At 41.1% G+C, this 16,690-nt stretch overlaps 2 protein-coding genes across 2 annotated transcripts in view; one reads left to right on the top strand and one right to left on the bottom strand.

Moving 5' to 3' along the window:
- Window positions 1-6,450: 6,450 nt before the first annotated feature.
- Window positions 6,451-16,690, top strand: part of LOC137084890 (cadherin-1-like) — a 39,597-nt gene continuing 29,357 nt past the window's right edge. The window contains exon 1 of the mRNA XM_067451471.1: window positions 6,451-6,549. Within this exon, the coding sequence (XP_067307572.1) occupies window positions 6,502-6,549 (48 nt within the window). The 5' untranslated portion in view covers window positions 6,451-6,501. The remainder of the gene's footprint in view (window positions 6,550-16,690) is intronic.
- Window positions 7,954-13,039, bottom strand: LOC137085069 (uncharacterized). The gene is made up of 7 exons (XM_067451653.1): window positions 11,412-13,039; window positions 10,984-11,103; window positions 9,632-9,846; window positions 8,914-9,229; window positions 8,636-8,804; window positions 8,423-8,555; window positions 7,954-8,247 (listed from the first exon to the last, which is right to left on the bottom strand). Exons 1-6 carry the CDS (start codon window positions 11,593-11,595, stop codon window positions 8,426-8,428), a joined length of 1,134 nt encoding a protein of 377 aa, XP_067307754.1. The 5' UTR covers window positions 11,596-13,039; the 3' UTR covers window positions 7,954-8,247; window positions 8,423-8,425.

Genomic DNA, 16,690 nt, shown 5'->3' with positions numbered 1-16,690 from the left:
GGTGGGTTCTATACTGGCGGAGGTCTCAGGGGTGAAGCTAGGCCACAGCCGCACTGTGAAGCAGTTTCAGAGACTGCTGGGACTCATGGCAGCAGCATCCAACGTAATTCCGTTGGGTCTGCTATACATGAGGCCCCTCCAGTGGTGGCTAGGAACCAAGGGGTTTTCCTCGAGGGGAAAACCTTTCCGTATGATCAGGGTAACGCGCAGATGCCTTCGTTCCCTCGTTATATGGAAGGATCCGAGGTTCCTGTCCCAAGGGCCTGTGTTAGGAGCGTTATGTTGCAGGAAGATCCTTTCAACAGACGCCTCCCTCACGGGCTGGGGTGCGGTCATGGAAGGCCGGTTCATGAGGGGTTCATGGGGACCCCAACATTCCTCCTGGCACATAAATTGCTTGGAAATGTTGGCGGTTTACAAAGCTTTGAGGAGCTTTCTCCCAGACCTTCACGGCCACCATGTCCTGAAACGATCCGACAATACGTCGGTGGTATCGTATCTCAATCACCAGGGGGGTCTGAGGTCACGCCCACTATGCAGGTTGGCGCTTCAGATCCTCCTGTGGTCCCAGGGGAAACTGTCGTCTCTCAGAGCGATGTATGTCCCAGGGGACCAGAACCAGGGAGCAGATGTCCTGTCGAGGCAGGGGCTGAGGCCCGGGGAGTGGCGGCTCCACCCAGAGGTGGTGGAGGCCATGTGCAAGAGGTTCGGCCCAGTGGAAGTGGATCTGTTTGCTTCCGTAGAAACGACCCACTGCCCACTGTGGTTCAGCCTCAGGCCTCCGGCCCCGTTGGGGCTGGATGCCATGACACAGACGTGGCCGAGGCAGCGTCTGTACGCATTTCCCCCGATCGTTCTGCTCCCGGGAGTTCTAGAGCGAGTCCGCCGGGAGGGCGTCAGCCTCCTATTAGTGGCACCCCGGTGGCCGTCCCGAGCTTGGTTCTCCGACATTGTGGCACTTCTAGACGGAACCCCGTGGCAGGTCCCTCTGAGGAGGGACTTGCTGTCTCAGGCAGGGGGTGTGATTTTCCACCCCAGGCCAGAGTTGTGGAACCTCTGGGTCTGGCCTCTGAGGGGGCACAGTACCTAGAGGAGGGTCTGCCACAAGAGGTCGTTGAGACCATTCTCAGCTCTAGGGCTCCCTCTACGAGGAAACTGTATAGCCTAAAGTGGAATGTCTTCACTAGCTGGTGTAGAGAAAGGGGGGTGGACCCAGTTGACTGCGCAGTCACTTCAGTACTGGAGTTCCTCCAAGACCGTTTCTCCGCTGGTTTGACCCCATCCACTCTGAAGGTGTATGTGGCAGCCATAGGGGCTTTCCACTCGCCTTTGGAAGGGGGCCCTTTGGGTAGACACCACTTGGTTGTGCGTTTTCTCCGTGGGGCTAGGAGATTGAGGCCTGCGGCTCATCCCAGAGTCCCGGCTTGGGACCTGGCAGTGGTTCTGGAAGGGTTGGCTGAGGCCCCCTTCGAACCGTTGGAGTCGGCTGAGGCGAGAAATCTGACCCTGAAGGTAGCATTTCTCCTCGCCATCACTTCTCTGAGGAGAGTGGGGGACCTCCAGGCATTGGCGGTCACGCCTACTTGCTTGGAGTTTGCCCCGGGCGGGGTGAAAGCTATCTTGGATCCCAGACCGGGTTACGTGCCCAAGGTCCCATCTTCAGGGATGGGGTCAGTATTTCTTCAGGCTTTTCATCCTCCGCCTCACGCGACGGCAGAGGAAGCTAGGCTGCACCTGCTCTGCCCGGTTAGGGCATTGAGGATCTATCTAGACAGGTCGGCTCAATGGAGGAAATCGGACCAGCTTCTGGTGTGCTTTGGCCCCCCTAAGAAAGGGTTGCCTGCGGCGAGACAGACTATTAGTAACTGGATCGTGCAGGCGATAGCCACGGCTTATCGGGTGCGCAATATGCCTTCACCCATGGCCGTGAGGGCTCACTCTACGAGGGGCTTGGCCTCCTCGGTGGCCCTCCTTTCGGGAGCCTCACTTATTGAGATATGTGAGGCGGCGGGTTGGGCTAATCCACACACCTTTATAAGATTTTATAAGCTGGACCTCCCGGCTACGCCGGGTGCTAGAGTGCTTGCGTCCTGAGTGTGCCTGGGCTCCAGCTTCACACCAGGATGGGCGTGTCTCGGTGTGGCATAGTGGGTATTGACGTTCCCAGAGTGTCGTCACTCGACGACGCAGTGTTGAGTTCCCTCGATATAGGGAACGTCTCGGGTTACTATTGTAACCCTTGTTCCCTGAGAGGGAACGAGACACTGCGTCTCGTCGCCACACCTACACGTAGAGCGCTCGCTTCATCGCAAAGGCTGTCTGTTGTTTGGGGCGGCGCCTTCTTATAGCTTCCGTGTACGCCGTCGCCGGTTACGTCACGACGTTGCACCAATCGGATTGGTGGCTGATTTCATTCATACTTCAGAGCCGTCACGCTGGGGGCGTTCCCAGAGTGTCGTCACTCGACGACGCAGTGTCTCGTTCCCTCTCAGGGAACAAGGGTTACAATAGTAACCCGAGACGTTTCTGTAATGCATCTGGTGTTAGCGTTTTTATGACATTGTGCTATGATTGACTAAATGTTCCTGTTGGAAGAGAACATGTGTTAGTGTTTTAGTAGACAAAGTGTAGTGTGTTAGTGTATTATTGTATTTTGAAAATTAGTGTTGGAGTTTAGTTTGAAATGTGTGATTTTTGAGCATGAAATTAACTGTTTTGGTAATTGTGTGATGTAGGTGTGTTGGTGCGTTAAGAGTTTAGGAAATGTGTTAAAAGTATTGAAAAAATTATCATATCAATCGTAAAAAACTCTAATATGTAACCATGAGGACATGATCAGAAGGGAGAGAAACCGAAGCTAAACAGAGCAGGGATACAGGAAATAAGGCTTACAAAATAGAATATCAATAATCGTGACAGCAAAGTAGTAGGTTCCTTTAAAAGAAGACTTTCAGAAGAATGCTCGCTGGGCTGAAGAACGTGCATGACAGAACACAAACATTGGGAAGCATGTCTGTGGTCGGATTGATGAGATATGATCCTACATGGAGTGGAATTGACATCGGATTGATGTCTAAATTAGGTGAGATCTGTATCTAAATCCATGGTAAGTGAACTGTGAGAGAACGCAACAAACAGTATTGTAAGGGGCAAACACAATAAAAGTTGTTGGTAGTTAGGTGATTGGTTAAGGTCGTGGCACTGCAGCCAAACTGTGGTTAACTGTTTAACTCCCTCTTTTATCACAACTGTGACCACCACTCTTGGTTTTCCTCTCCTTTGTCCTCACCACATTCTCCCTCTCTGAACCCCTCCTCTTTCCCCACCAACCTGATCCATATTTCCAAACAAAATCATTTCGAACCCTTTTCATTCTTTGTGGTATACTCAGAGGTATACTGTTAGCGAATATCCTGATGCCGTCCACGCTGACGAGAGTTAGTAAGGTATTTTTTTAGCATTTAAGTTTAGGTATTGGGTGGGACTAAGGGATGTAGAAGGTGATCATGCAGAATAACGCATTAATATGTGCTTTATAAGAAAGCCAATGTCCTGGTAATATGCATGCTAATAAGCAACTAGATTATAGTGAGAACTGAAAACCTAAAATAAAGTGTTACCGATTTCCACGTTGAAGAAGGCGGAGCATCTGCCTAAACTTCCTATTATGCAATCATCCTTTTCCAATCTATTCCAGTCAGACTGCCCTAACCAAAAATAATAATCAACTGATGCATGAAAATAAAAATATACATTTTTATTTTGTTTTTAAAGAGAATTTAAAAGAATAAAATTATGATATATAGATAAAATAACAATAACCAAAGACAAGAACAAAGTTAAACAAAAAAAGATATAAAAAGATTCAAAAGATGATGCATAGATAAGATAAGGCGTAATCAGTCGGACGTACAGTGGCTCAGTGCTCATTCAGTAAATGCTCAGCTGAACAGATGTGTTTTGAGTCTGGATTTGAATGTGGCTACTGTTGGAGCAAATCTGATCTGTTCAGGAAGCTGGTTCAGCTGTGGCTGGCATAATAGCTAAAGGCAGACTCTCCTTACTTTTGGAAAGCTCCTTGCTCCTTGCAGACGCACCTTCATATTACGCAATCATCACAGACCAATGGTAGTTTGAAGGTGTTTACCAGCCAGAACAAACTTTTTCCTGAAAGTTCCCTTTGGTAAATGGTTTTGAACTGCTAACAAACTTAGACTTTCAGCTGAAATTGCAGATATATATATACAGGTCCTTCTCAAAAAAATTAGCATATTGTAATAAAGTTAATTATTTTCCATAATGTAATGATAAAAATTAAACTCTCATATATTTTAGATTCATTGCATACCAACTGAAATATTTCAGGTCTTTTATTGTTTTAATACTGATGATTTTGGCATACAGCTCATGAAAACCCCAAATTCCTATCTCAAAAAATGAGCATATCATGAAAAGGTTTTCTAAACGAGCTATTAACCTAATCATCTGAATCAACTAATTAACTCTAAACACCTGCAAAAGATTCCTGAGGCTTTTAAAAACTCCCAGCCTCGTTCATTACTCAAAACCGCAATCATGGGTAAGACTGCCGACCCGACTGCTGTCCAGAAGGCCATCATTGACATCCTCAAGCGAGAGGGGAAGACACGGAAAGACATTTCTGAACGAATAGGCTGTTCCCAGAGTGCTGTATCAAGGCACCTCAGTGGGAAGTCTGTGGGAAGGAAAAAGTGTGGCAAAAAACGCTGCACAACGAGAAGAGGTGACGGACCCTGAGGAAGATTGTGGAGAAGGACCGATTCCAGACCTTGTGGGACCTGCGGAAGCAGTGGACTGAGTCTGGAGTAGAAACATCCAGAGCCGCCGTGCACAGGCGTGAGCAGGAAATGGGCTACAGGTGCCGCATTCCCCAGCTCAAGACACTTTTGGGCCACAGAGAAGCAGCACTGGACTGTTGCTCAGTGGTCCAAAGTACTTTTTTCGGATGAAAGCAAATTTTGCAAGTCATTCGGAAATCAAGGTGCCAGAGTCTGGAGGAAGACTGGGGAGAAGGAAATGCCCAAATGCCTGAAGTCCAGTGTCCAGTCCCCACAGTCAGTGATGGTCTGGGGTGCCATGTCAGCTGCTGGTGTTGGTCCACTGTGTTTTATCAAGGGCAGGATCAATGCAGCTCTCTATCCGGAGATTTTGGAGCACTTCATGCTTCCATCTGCTGAAAAGCTTTATGGAGATGAAGATTTGGTTCTTCAGCACGACCTGGCACCTGCTCACAGTGCCAAAACCACTGGTAAATGGTTTACTGTCCATGGTATTACTGTGCTCAACTCTCCTGACCTGAACCCCGTAGAGAATCTGTGGGATATTGTGAAGAGAAAGTTGAGAGACGCGAGACCCGACACTCTGGATGAGCTTAAGGCCGCTATCGAAGCATCCTGGGCCTCCAGAACACCTCAGCAGAGCCACAGGCTGATCGCCTCCATGCCACGCCGCACTGAAGCAGTCATTTCTGCAAAAGGATTCCCCACAAGTACTGAGTGCAGAACTGAACATCATTATTTGAAGGTTGACTTTTTTGTATTAAAAACACTTTTCTTTTATTGGTCGGATGAAAAATGCTAATTTGGGGTTTTCATGAGCTGTATGCCAAAATCATCAGTATTATTTCAGTTGGTGTGCAATTAATCTAAAATATATGAGAGTTTAATTTTTATCATTAAATTATGGAAAATAATGAACTTTATCTCAATATGCTGATTTTTCTGCTTAGGGCCCCATAAAGGCTTGGGCCAGTCCTCACAGACTTCTGTTTCACTGACTGTCTGAAGTGACAGTGGTTTCAGTTTTGACAAATGCATGTTAGCAATTAAAAAAAAAGGGTGAGAATAACTGTTACGTGGCGTGTAAATGCCAAGACGAAGGAGAGTACAAGACTTCCAAACACAAACGATCTTTATTTACAAACTGGATTTCCAAGAAACATCTAACACTTTACCAAAACTTAGAGAACATCAATGGTGATAATATTAAGACCGGACAAAGACAGAGTGAAAACTAGAAACTTAAATACAAACACTGATGACAGACTAACGAGGAGGAACAGGGGACACAGATGACGGGTCACAGCTGACAATACTTTCTGTGTGGAAAAAGTTGCCTAGCTTTTTTTAAGTAAATGTCACTCCAAAAATTTTTCAGTGTTGTTTCCAGTTAAGTCATAACAATACTGATCTAAATTATAATATATTGCTACTGTACCCTTCATTCACTGAGAAACGTAGGAAGTTTAAATTTTTTGTTTAATAATGTTATATATTTTCTAGTAAATATATTTTTGGAAGCACTTTACATCACTTATTTCACACCCTTTGACAACCCCACCCCTAAAAAGATAAATGTCCCATGTAAGCGTTTTTGTGAAACTCAAGCCATTAAACAGCTGTGCAGTCTTAAAAACCAACAAGGAAGTGAGACCTGAAGGACCTTTCCAGACATTTTCTTCAAATGGACACGATGAAGATGCGATGGGGAATCATTATTTTCCTCTGTAAGGTAGGATTTTATCAAGTCTTTATTAGTGTCTGATAGTGCTCATCATGTAGAGAGAATACGTATCTTTCTTTTTATTTCTTGAGAAAATTATTTTATTTGATGTTATGAATCAAGTGGATAGAGTCAGTTCTGGTACACTGTTAAAAATAAATGTATTTTTACGGAAAAAAACTGTAGAATTTTACAGTATATGACATTTTGATCAGAACTGTGAAATTCCAGAAAAATGCTAACTTTGACATCTAATGTACATTTTCCCAGTGTTTTAACTAATTAAATTTGTTACTGCAAAATAATGACATTTTCTTTTAAATAACAGTAATTGTTGTCTATTGTTATTCTGAAATGTCCTTAAAAAATAATTCCTGTATATTTTTTGGTCAGAGTTGAAAAATGTTTAGTTTTACAGAGAAAACCCGTAGAATTTCACAGTCATATCACATTTTCATCAGAACAGTGAAATAGCACTAAAAATGCATACATTAACACCAAATATAGCCTACATTTTTTCCAGGTGAATTAGGCAGTTACTATGCACTACTATGCAAAAAGCAACAGTTGTGATTTACACAAATATATATATATATATATATATATATATATATATATATATATATATATATATATATATATATTAAGAGAAGAGTGTTTATTAAAAATAAAGAATTAATTGGAAATAAAGTATTTATTTAAAATTATATATAATTTTATGGTAAATGGACTGCATTTATATAGCGCTTTACATTTTTGCCTCACATTCACCCATTCATACACCGACAGCGATGTCAGCCATGTAAGGCACCATCAGCTCGTCGGGAGCAGCTGGGGTTAGGTGTCTTGCAAATTTTCAAATTTTCAATAAGTGTAAATACTAGATGCTATCTATATTGGCAAATAGTTGCACCTTATCATTTTTGTAGATTAACAGGATCCAATAATTATTAGAGTGAAAATTATTATATTTATTAAAAATGTTGCTACCTTGATGTGAGAATAAAAGCCCTTCTACACCGACACCTAAGCCAACCCAATAAATACTTTATTTTTAATAAACACTCTTCTCTTAATAAAGCACTTTATTTCCACTTTTCAAACATTTTGTAAATTTTAATTGCAAATAAATGGCTATTTTTAAATCACAAAAAAGCCAAATCTATAAGCCAGTGGTTCTCAAACTTCTTCGGCGTGCACCCCCATTTAAACCAAATGTACAGGGACATCTTTGTATACTGTGTAACAGAAGTAATGCTAAAAAAAACAAATTAAAATACACTTGAAACAATTTTTTGTAAAATGTTATATATAAAATAAATTATGGCAGCCAGAGTATTGCTGTAAACAACTTCAGCTTTTTATTATATAGCAGACCTTCAAGATCAAACAATGGAAAAACACTTCCCAGCAAAACTCATGTTTTAGAACACAAATTTGTTCAATAATAATAAAAAAAAGTCAACCTGGATTCTGATAATCCATGTCACATGCGGAAAATGGATAAAGCATGTTTCAGAACACAAATGTGTTCAATTAAAAAAAACAAAAAAAACAACAACACTGGGCCTGGACTCTGATAATTTTGAAGTTTATCACATCACAAAGTAATGCAAATGAACAAAGCACTGCACTGATTTACAAAGAGTCGGTTACAAAGAGAAGTCCTGTTCTTCAGCGAAATGTTAATCTTCTGAAAGACCACATCTGTGGGAACACAAACAGTTATAATTAAAACCCAGACCAAAAGAAGAGCAGAAACATCAACAAGCCTTAACCTAATACTCTCAGTTTTTGCCACAGATAATTACATCACATTTATTGGAATTAATTATAAAAATTATTGTCCTTTAGTGCACAACAGACAACAGAGCTTCTATACCGGTTACTCTCCCCAGTCAAATGCAGCAATTTTTGACGTCAGACTCAATCCTCTGGGGTTGACAGAGTACGCTCTCTTTTTCTCTCTCTTTTCCACCTTGGAACCTTTATGAGGATTTATCCTAAAAATGCACCTTTAAAACACAACACAAACAATATCCTTAAATAATTGTTGTATGCTTCTTTAGCCAAAGGAATGCAGTCTATGAATTACCGTTGCAAGAATTCTAGTGTGGCTCCCAGTTCTACAGGGTAACTGATGTTCAATATATAGTAAAGAGAGAACATCAGATACAGGGCTTCTGTAAAACTCAAGAGATGGTCATTTACAATCATCTGGTCTACTGCTACCATGTACACACTGGCTGTCAGTGGGTTCTCTCCTTTGAACAAACACAAAATCAGTAAGACATAATATTTAACACAATGTGAGTTCTGGTCACATGAAACCAGGAATTAATGTGCTGCAAGATCATAGTAAATAATACCCACCACACACTACTATACATGGTGTTGCTGGAAGCTGTTCTGAGCATATATCACTTGGAACAGAGGTGTCTTCTACCATCACAAGAAAGTGGTCTTGGTCATTTTTGAAATGGGTTAGCAGCAACATCACTGCCCCACAAACATGATCCCCTCCAGCTCCATACTTTGTGAGGATTCTCCCTGCTCTGCTTGCTCTTTCTGTGCATTGAAATTGAAAGTACTCCAATATTCTTCTGAACTTACTGGAAGCAGATTCTTCAAAGCAGTTGTTTATGTCAATGCCAGTGAGCTCTTTAAAGTGTGCTTTCATTCCTGCTGGCTGAAAAAGATATGGCCATTCATCAAGTAAATCTTTGGTTTCCTTTCCAGATTGGATGTTGTTTCTTTGATAGGTGTAAGTAGAAGTCATTAAGTCATAGATTGTCTTTACATCACTTTCATTATTTTGAAACATTACTAGCAACTTCTCTTTCTTTTCCTGTTGCAATTCAGATGTTTCTCCAACTAGCAGTTGTGGATCAGAATTTATACAACCATATAACAATTTTCGTTTCTTTGTTGATACTTCTAGAGTACCACAAAGTGGTGTACTAATGGCATTTGCTCTTTTAAAATTGTCAATTCTACACACCAGTTGTTTGAGGAGAGAATCATATCCACTTCCTACAACCTGGGAATTAATCTCATCTCAGAAATAGCCCGACAAATGGTGATTGCATACCCAAAATCTTTCAGATACATATTTTTTTGCTGGACATTTGCTGACTTCCAGGATCTCAGAAGCAACAATGCGGACCAACTGTCTTCTCTCAGAGCAACTTGGCCTTTCACCATTTTGCAACTTTTCCATGAAACTTGCTGGCATTTTTTGCCATGGAACATCAAAACTATAATGCCAGTCATGGTCATAAAATGAAGTTTCACAGCTACTGTCACCTAGAAGATAAGCCAATGTCCACAGGTTACAGGATGAACACTTCATGCAGCTGTACTTTTTTTTTTTTGGGGGGGGGGGGGGGGGGGGGGAATTGCCTATTCCAAAGCAGATTTATTGAAGTTTAATATCAGACAAACAGAGATGGCATGGGGCTTGGTGGGTTGTTCATGTGCCACTATATAGAGTATGCATTTAAAGTGGTGCCCAGACTTGTTTTATGTTCGCAGTGCATTATTGTCAGAGGGGAGACTGTTGTGCATTTTTCACAGGGACCGCAGGACCACAGTGCAACAAATTACTAGCATGAAATGGGCACATTTAACATGTTGCTGGTGATCTGCTGCACTGTGGCCCTGTAGTTGCTCTGAACAATAAACAGCAGTCTTCACACTCAACTTGAGATGGTTTGGCCATTCTTGCACCAGGTAATCACCACAGTGGCACATGTACAGATCACAATGTATGCAATTTCCAAAATCAATGCTTTGAGGCCCCGTGCCATCACAGTTTGATTTGTACCATTAAACTACTCTAGTAAAAATTAAGAGGATCAAAACCTTTCATAATAGTTGTCTTAAAACCAATACCCAAAACTCTTCAAATGTTGACTAGTGTACACTAAATCTGCAGATTTGTATACATATACACATACAGTATACATATACAAACCTGATTCCAAAAAAGTCGGGACAGGTAGCAATAAGCAATAAGTATGTACATTTAACTTTTCTGGCCTCTTATTGGGTCCCAACTTTTTTGGAATGTGTAGCTCTCATGAAATCCAAAATGAGCCAATATTTGGCATGACATTTCAAAATGTCTCACTTTCAACATTTGATATGTTATCTATAATCTATTGTGAATAAAATATAAGTTTATGAGATTTGTAAGTTATTCCATTCATTTTTTTACTCACAATTTCTAGTGTCCCAACTTTTTTGGAATCAGGTTTGTACATATACATATAATGCTCTGTGAACTACACGTGCGGCACAATTTGTTAGCCAGGCATGCTAAAGGCTGGGTATGCTCACATGGCTAATTCTCTGTATATGAATTACAAGAATTGACAAATTACATGTTTTTCTTTCAAAATGTTTGTGGATTGTTTAATGTTGTATCAGCGTTTTACTCACGTCTTCCACTTGAAGAGCTGGATGGTGAAATTGAGCATCCAGGAGCAGGTGAACCTGATGCATCAGAAGTATATTCAGCAGACAAATCATTGGCAGTGTTTTGCAGAGTGGAAGCAATATCTACATAGCATAAACAAAAAAACTGCATTAAAAAACACTGCAGAAACAAGAAACACACTGACACACTGTAATACAAGTAAAGAGTACAGCAAACAAAGTACAGAATGAAAGGGACTGGGGTGTTGTTTTTACAGTTCATCTAATTGTATGCATGTACACAAGTCAACATTTAAAGTGGATCAAACCTTTAATAATAGTTGTCTTGAAACCAATACCCGTTCGTGTGAACTTAATTAACTTTTTGATCCCCTTCAAATGTTGACTAGTGTATATGTATCTAGTGTAAAACCATTGATTTGAAAACTTACTTGGGATTTGGGCTATTAGTTTTCTTGCTTCAATCGGTCTCAGAAAGCCACCTAAATCATCATCTTTCAAAAACTGTAGGTCATCTATGGTCTCCACACCTAGGCTGTTCAAACCCTCTATGGCTAGCTTTGAAGTTAAAGGGTTTGGGAACACAGTCTCAATAAAAGTCAACAATGCATCCATTTCTGTTGGGAGAGGACAGTTTATCCTTTTTACAGATGAACAACGCTGTGCTTCAGAGTAATGACCTTCAGTCCCATAAAACTGTACTCATTTAATGGATAATAATCCAGACAGTCCTCAGCATTTACACAAATTAATTCCTTTGTCGCAGTCAAAATCTCATAAAGTCCATAATCATGCAAATACACTGAGGGGCGGGGAGTCACAAGGAAAGTCATCTCATCATCTTTCACAAAAATCAGCTCAATCTGTCCAAACAAGGCAAATTAAGTTTCCTTTCCTGTACAGGGTACCCTTGTATTCTACCCGTGTTGAAACAAAGTCTGGTTCATTAAGCAAGCTTGTCTCAACAGCTTTGCACACAGCATCACTGTACAAATGAGGAGAGTATGTGGACAAGTCAACACTTTTAAGCTTTGGTGAAAAAAATGACCGTGAGTGAAGATATGCTTGAAGAAGTTGATGGTTGTGTGACAATGTCTTGCATACATTTTTGAAGTTCTGTGTTCTTCTCAGACTTCTTTTGAAGTAGGAATGTTTGCTTTCAAATCTCAATGACCATAAACAAATTAAAGGTCCAAGACTTAAAATGAGTGACGTATAGTGAAGCATGTAATGATGTTTTGGTTTCAAATTTTCACCAGGAAACAGCTCCTTTCTTGTTTCCAGATATTCTGGTATTAAGACATTGAGATATCCAATCTGTGCAGTGGAAATCTTGGGAGCACACACTAGCTCAACCAGTTCTTTCAACTTAAGAGTCAGTTGCCATACAGGGTCTTGTGACTCTACTCTGTCTCCAATTATGACAGGAAGAAATCTGAGGAGACACCAGTTCTCAGCTGCTTGACCACCTAACTTTCTGCCTTTTTCACATATCTGAGAGGGGGCAGAACCAGCATCAGAATCCAGATATTTGAATTGTGCAAGTCTCCTGTTCAGCTGTGTATATGAAAACCACTTCCTTTTTACAAAGGATTCCAAGAAAATGGCAAGATCAATAGCTACAACGCCTTCAAACAAGTCATGGCCAAGGCATGGGGGAAGGCCAGGCTGAGCAACATTAAAATATTTGAGAGAGTTGAAAATGGAGTCAAACTTTAACCCATTTACAACATTTTCTTCGGTCGTCCTTAGAGTTTCCACTGCCGCCTTATAGGACTCAACTGTGCGATTGGGAAAGTCTACACACACATTCTGAAGTTCACTGCGAGATACCAAACAATACCTACAGCAATGCTTGGCAGTACTGAAGTTCTGTGAGTAACCACCGATGCAGTGGGACCCCAAATTATCACCTATAATAGCCACTATTGTTGCACGTACTATGTCACCCGAAGATGTCACAAATCCATGCTCTTCAAGTTCTTTGACATCTGCCAACAACTTAGAAAAAATCTTGGTTTGACCAAAATAGTTAAAGTCTCTCTCATGACACAAAAGTGATAACGGAATGTTATCAATGCATGATCTGTAAAATGGCTCAAAATTGCCAAGTGTAAAATACACTCCAATCATTTTGTGTCTTTTTTTAGCTGACCCAAGGGGATTCACAATCTCAAAGGCATCCTGGTAGAAGATAAATTGGATTGTAATCTCAGGCTGCTTAAACAAGTCATTGGATTTGAATACAGAGCCATCACAGATGTCAGAGAAAACAGAAGAGTGTACATGCTGATGTTTGGTACACTGCTCCCACACCACTGGATCCATTAACATGGTTTTTAAAGTGTTCTTCAATGGAATATACTGTGCATAACGTTGGTTTCGGTTCTCATCACGACCAAGATACATACTTTGTGGATGCACATACGAAAAGTTTTTCTGATAATACTGTCTTCTTTGGTATTCTGTGGAAAGTAATGAATTACAAGCTGAATGTAAATCTTGGCCTTGCAAAGTCTGCACCACAGATTCAATATCAGATTGAGAGAGGGCCGTTTTTGACTTGAGTATTTCCCTGAACATCTTCTGTGTGTACTGATGACAGATATAATTTAATCCACTGAATTCCTCCACAATCATCTGAATGGTTGACGATGGCTCCAGGTATTTTGCTTGTAGCTGCATATAAAACAGGCAGAGATTTTTCATGTACAATGACTGTGTTACATTTCATCAGTGACTCTGTGAATTCACTTTCATCAACCTCATCCTCAGTAACATCAAAAAATGCTGAAGCAGGTTGCTCAGATAAAGTATCCATAATCCGCAACTGTGCAAATGTCGAAGTCCTGTGCTTTCGTGAAACATGGGCAGTGAAACTTGATCTTTAGCTGAACTTTTTGTCACATTTTTCAAAAGGACAACACACCACCTCTCCCTTGGATAAATGTGACCTGAGATGAGAGAGGATATTTTTCATGTCTGTAAATTGTTGTTGACAGTCTGTATTGTTGCAAACAAACGTGCCCGTCGAATCATCAAAATGAGTATGTGGTCTTTTGTGATGGCGATAAACATGAGCTTTGAGAGCATTGTATTTTGAGAATTTACATTTGCATTCTGGGAAACAACATGGAAATTGAGTATTTGGACTTCCGGTGGCGCGCGCTGCAAGATGGCCGCACAGCACTAGGCTCCTGACCAAAACCTCCTAATTTAAGTTTTTGTTTACACATTGAGGAAATATAAAGCCAGCGTTCAATAACTTGACGAGTCAACTTCAAAAATGGCAACTAGCAAAAAATCGATGTCTCCTCAAAAATCGGCTGGGGGATGCAAACGCCTCAAAACGCTCGAAGACGACGTAGCCGCAATTGTTAGCCATGCAATTGAAGCACAGCAGGAGGCTATGCGCGAAATGGTTTCCAGCATGCTGACTGAGGCAATAAAATCAGCCCTAAGCCCCTTTAATGACTTTGTCAATGAAAACAGCGCGGTTCTCCGTTCGTTGAGAGAAGAAATGGATTCTCTGAGTAAAGGTATGGCGTCGGTCACAACGAAAGTGGACGATCTCCAGGGCACTTTGCGGAAAACAAAAAAAGACACAAACCACTGTCTGTCACAGCTTACTCAAATCCAGCGAAAATGCAACGATCTCGAAGACAGGTCACGGCGCAACAATGTCCGCCTGGTTAATCTACCAACAGGAATGGAAGGGGATGATCCAGTTGGGTTTTTACAGAAAATGCTGCCTAAATGGATCCCCGAGCTCACGGCGCGCTCTTCTCCGATCGAGATAGACAGAGCTCATCGAGTATACTCGAATGTAAACTCACCTAAACCACGATCGATGATATTCCGGCTCCTCCGTTATCCCGACAGGCAGGCTATTCTTCAAGGAGCCCGGAAAGCTAAACCCACTCTGCCCGGAGGAGCGCGGCTGGAATTCTATGCTGATTACAGTCATGAGACGGCGCAAAAGAGGAAGGCATTTTCGTCCGTTAGATTCAAGCTTCACCAGAAAGGCGCTGAAACTTTCCTGATCTACCCCGCATCGCTGCGAGTCACACATAAGGGCCAGAAGTACTCGTTCGAATCACCGGATGACGCTGAAAAATACCTCGAGGGTCTGGAAGCTGGGGTACCAACTGCTCGAAGATCTTTAAATTTCCCACTTCAGGAAGAAATGGAAGAGGCTGATTAAAGAGATCAGTAATGTTTATGCTGATAACCTACGTAATACACAGTCCAAAGACAGTGACCTGGTAACTAATCTTTTATTTCCATATTGTTTCCATTCCATTTGTTTTTTGTTATTGTTTTTACGAGCTGATAGGTTGTTATTTCTACGGATTTTACGTTGACCTTTTGAGTTTGAAAATATTCATTCTGTAATTTTAATTTCCTCATTTGTTAAAATGGTAGGAGGCAAATTAGGTGAATAGCGCTTAGACATTGCCTCGCGATCGCCACAGACGTTTGAAAATGGGATATGGGAGTGGGAGGGGGCGCTCAGGCGCATAAAGCACTCAGGTTCTTTGTTTTTCCTTATTTGGATTTATAGTTTGTTGGTAGGTTTTTTAACCAACTCTAAAATTCACAGTTTACTTTGTACGAGTATGGAAATCTTAGATTATGGTTAGAATAAACACACTATCCTTTAATGTCAGGGGATTAAACTCTCCTATTAAACGGACACGGGTTCTAGATATTTTGCACAGAAAAAAGATCGATGTAGCGTTTCTTCAAGAAACCCACCTAACCACCAATGACAACCAAAGAATGCAAAATAGGCACTACATTCCTATAGTATCATCAAGTTGTAAATCTAAAAAAAAAGGCGTGACAATTCTATTCAAACGCAACTCTAGTTTTATCATTGAGAGCACAGGTACCGATGATGATGGTAGAGTAGCATATTGCTGTACGTTAATAGAAGGAAAGAGGTTTGCATTTGTCAATGTATATGCTCCAAACTCTTATGACGCCAGCTTTTTTCCAAATATTGCAAAAATCCTACTATCTCTTCAGGGTTATTCAATTATTATTGGATCTGACATGAATGCTGTGATTGATCCAGTTCTGGATCGTTCAAATTCTGCGGTTTCAGTAGCACAATTACAATCGTCTGCAGCCCTGAGATTGTTCACTAAAGATTTAGATGTGTGTGATGCTTGGCGAATACATAATCCAACAGCTAAAGAATACACTTATTTTTCCCCTAATCACAAATCATTCTCAAGAATTGACTATATTTTAATTTCGTCATCACTTCTTTCAGATCTAATTGATATTGAATTTGTACCACAAAGTGTATCAGATCATAATGCCGTATTAGCTCACTTGCAGATAAATACATCTTGTAAACACTCCAGATGGAGATTCAATACTTTTTTGCTGCAGGATGAGGACTTCATTGCGCAACTGAGAGCAGGACTGATTGAATTTATCAATTTAAACCAAGACTCTGTTTCTAATCAAGAAATGGTATGGGCGTCCATTAAAGGGTTTTTAAGGAACAATGCCATCTCCTTTTCAGCTAGACTTAAAAAGAATTATCTTCAACAGTTATCAGTACTAGAGAGAAGATGCGGGGAATTAGAAAAGGAATTGGGTAGTCATTTTTCCAATGACACTCAACAAAAATTATTAGTTGAAAGGGCTGCTTTTAATGATCTACTCCGAAGAAGAGCAGAATATTTAATGCACA

This window comes from Pseudorasbora parva, chromosome 1, assembly GCF_024679245.1.
Source record: "Pseudorasbora parva isolate DD20220531a chromosome 1, ASM2467924v1, whole genome shotgun sequence".
Classification (NCBI taxonomy): Eukaryota; Metazoa; Chordata; class Actinopteri; order Cypriniformes; family Gobionidae; genus Pseudorasbora; species Pseudorasbora parva.
Note: the sequence above shows the minus strand (reverse complement) of the source record. Positions and strands in the feature narration are given on the sequence as shown.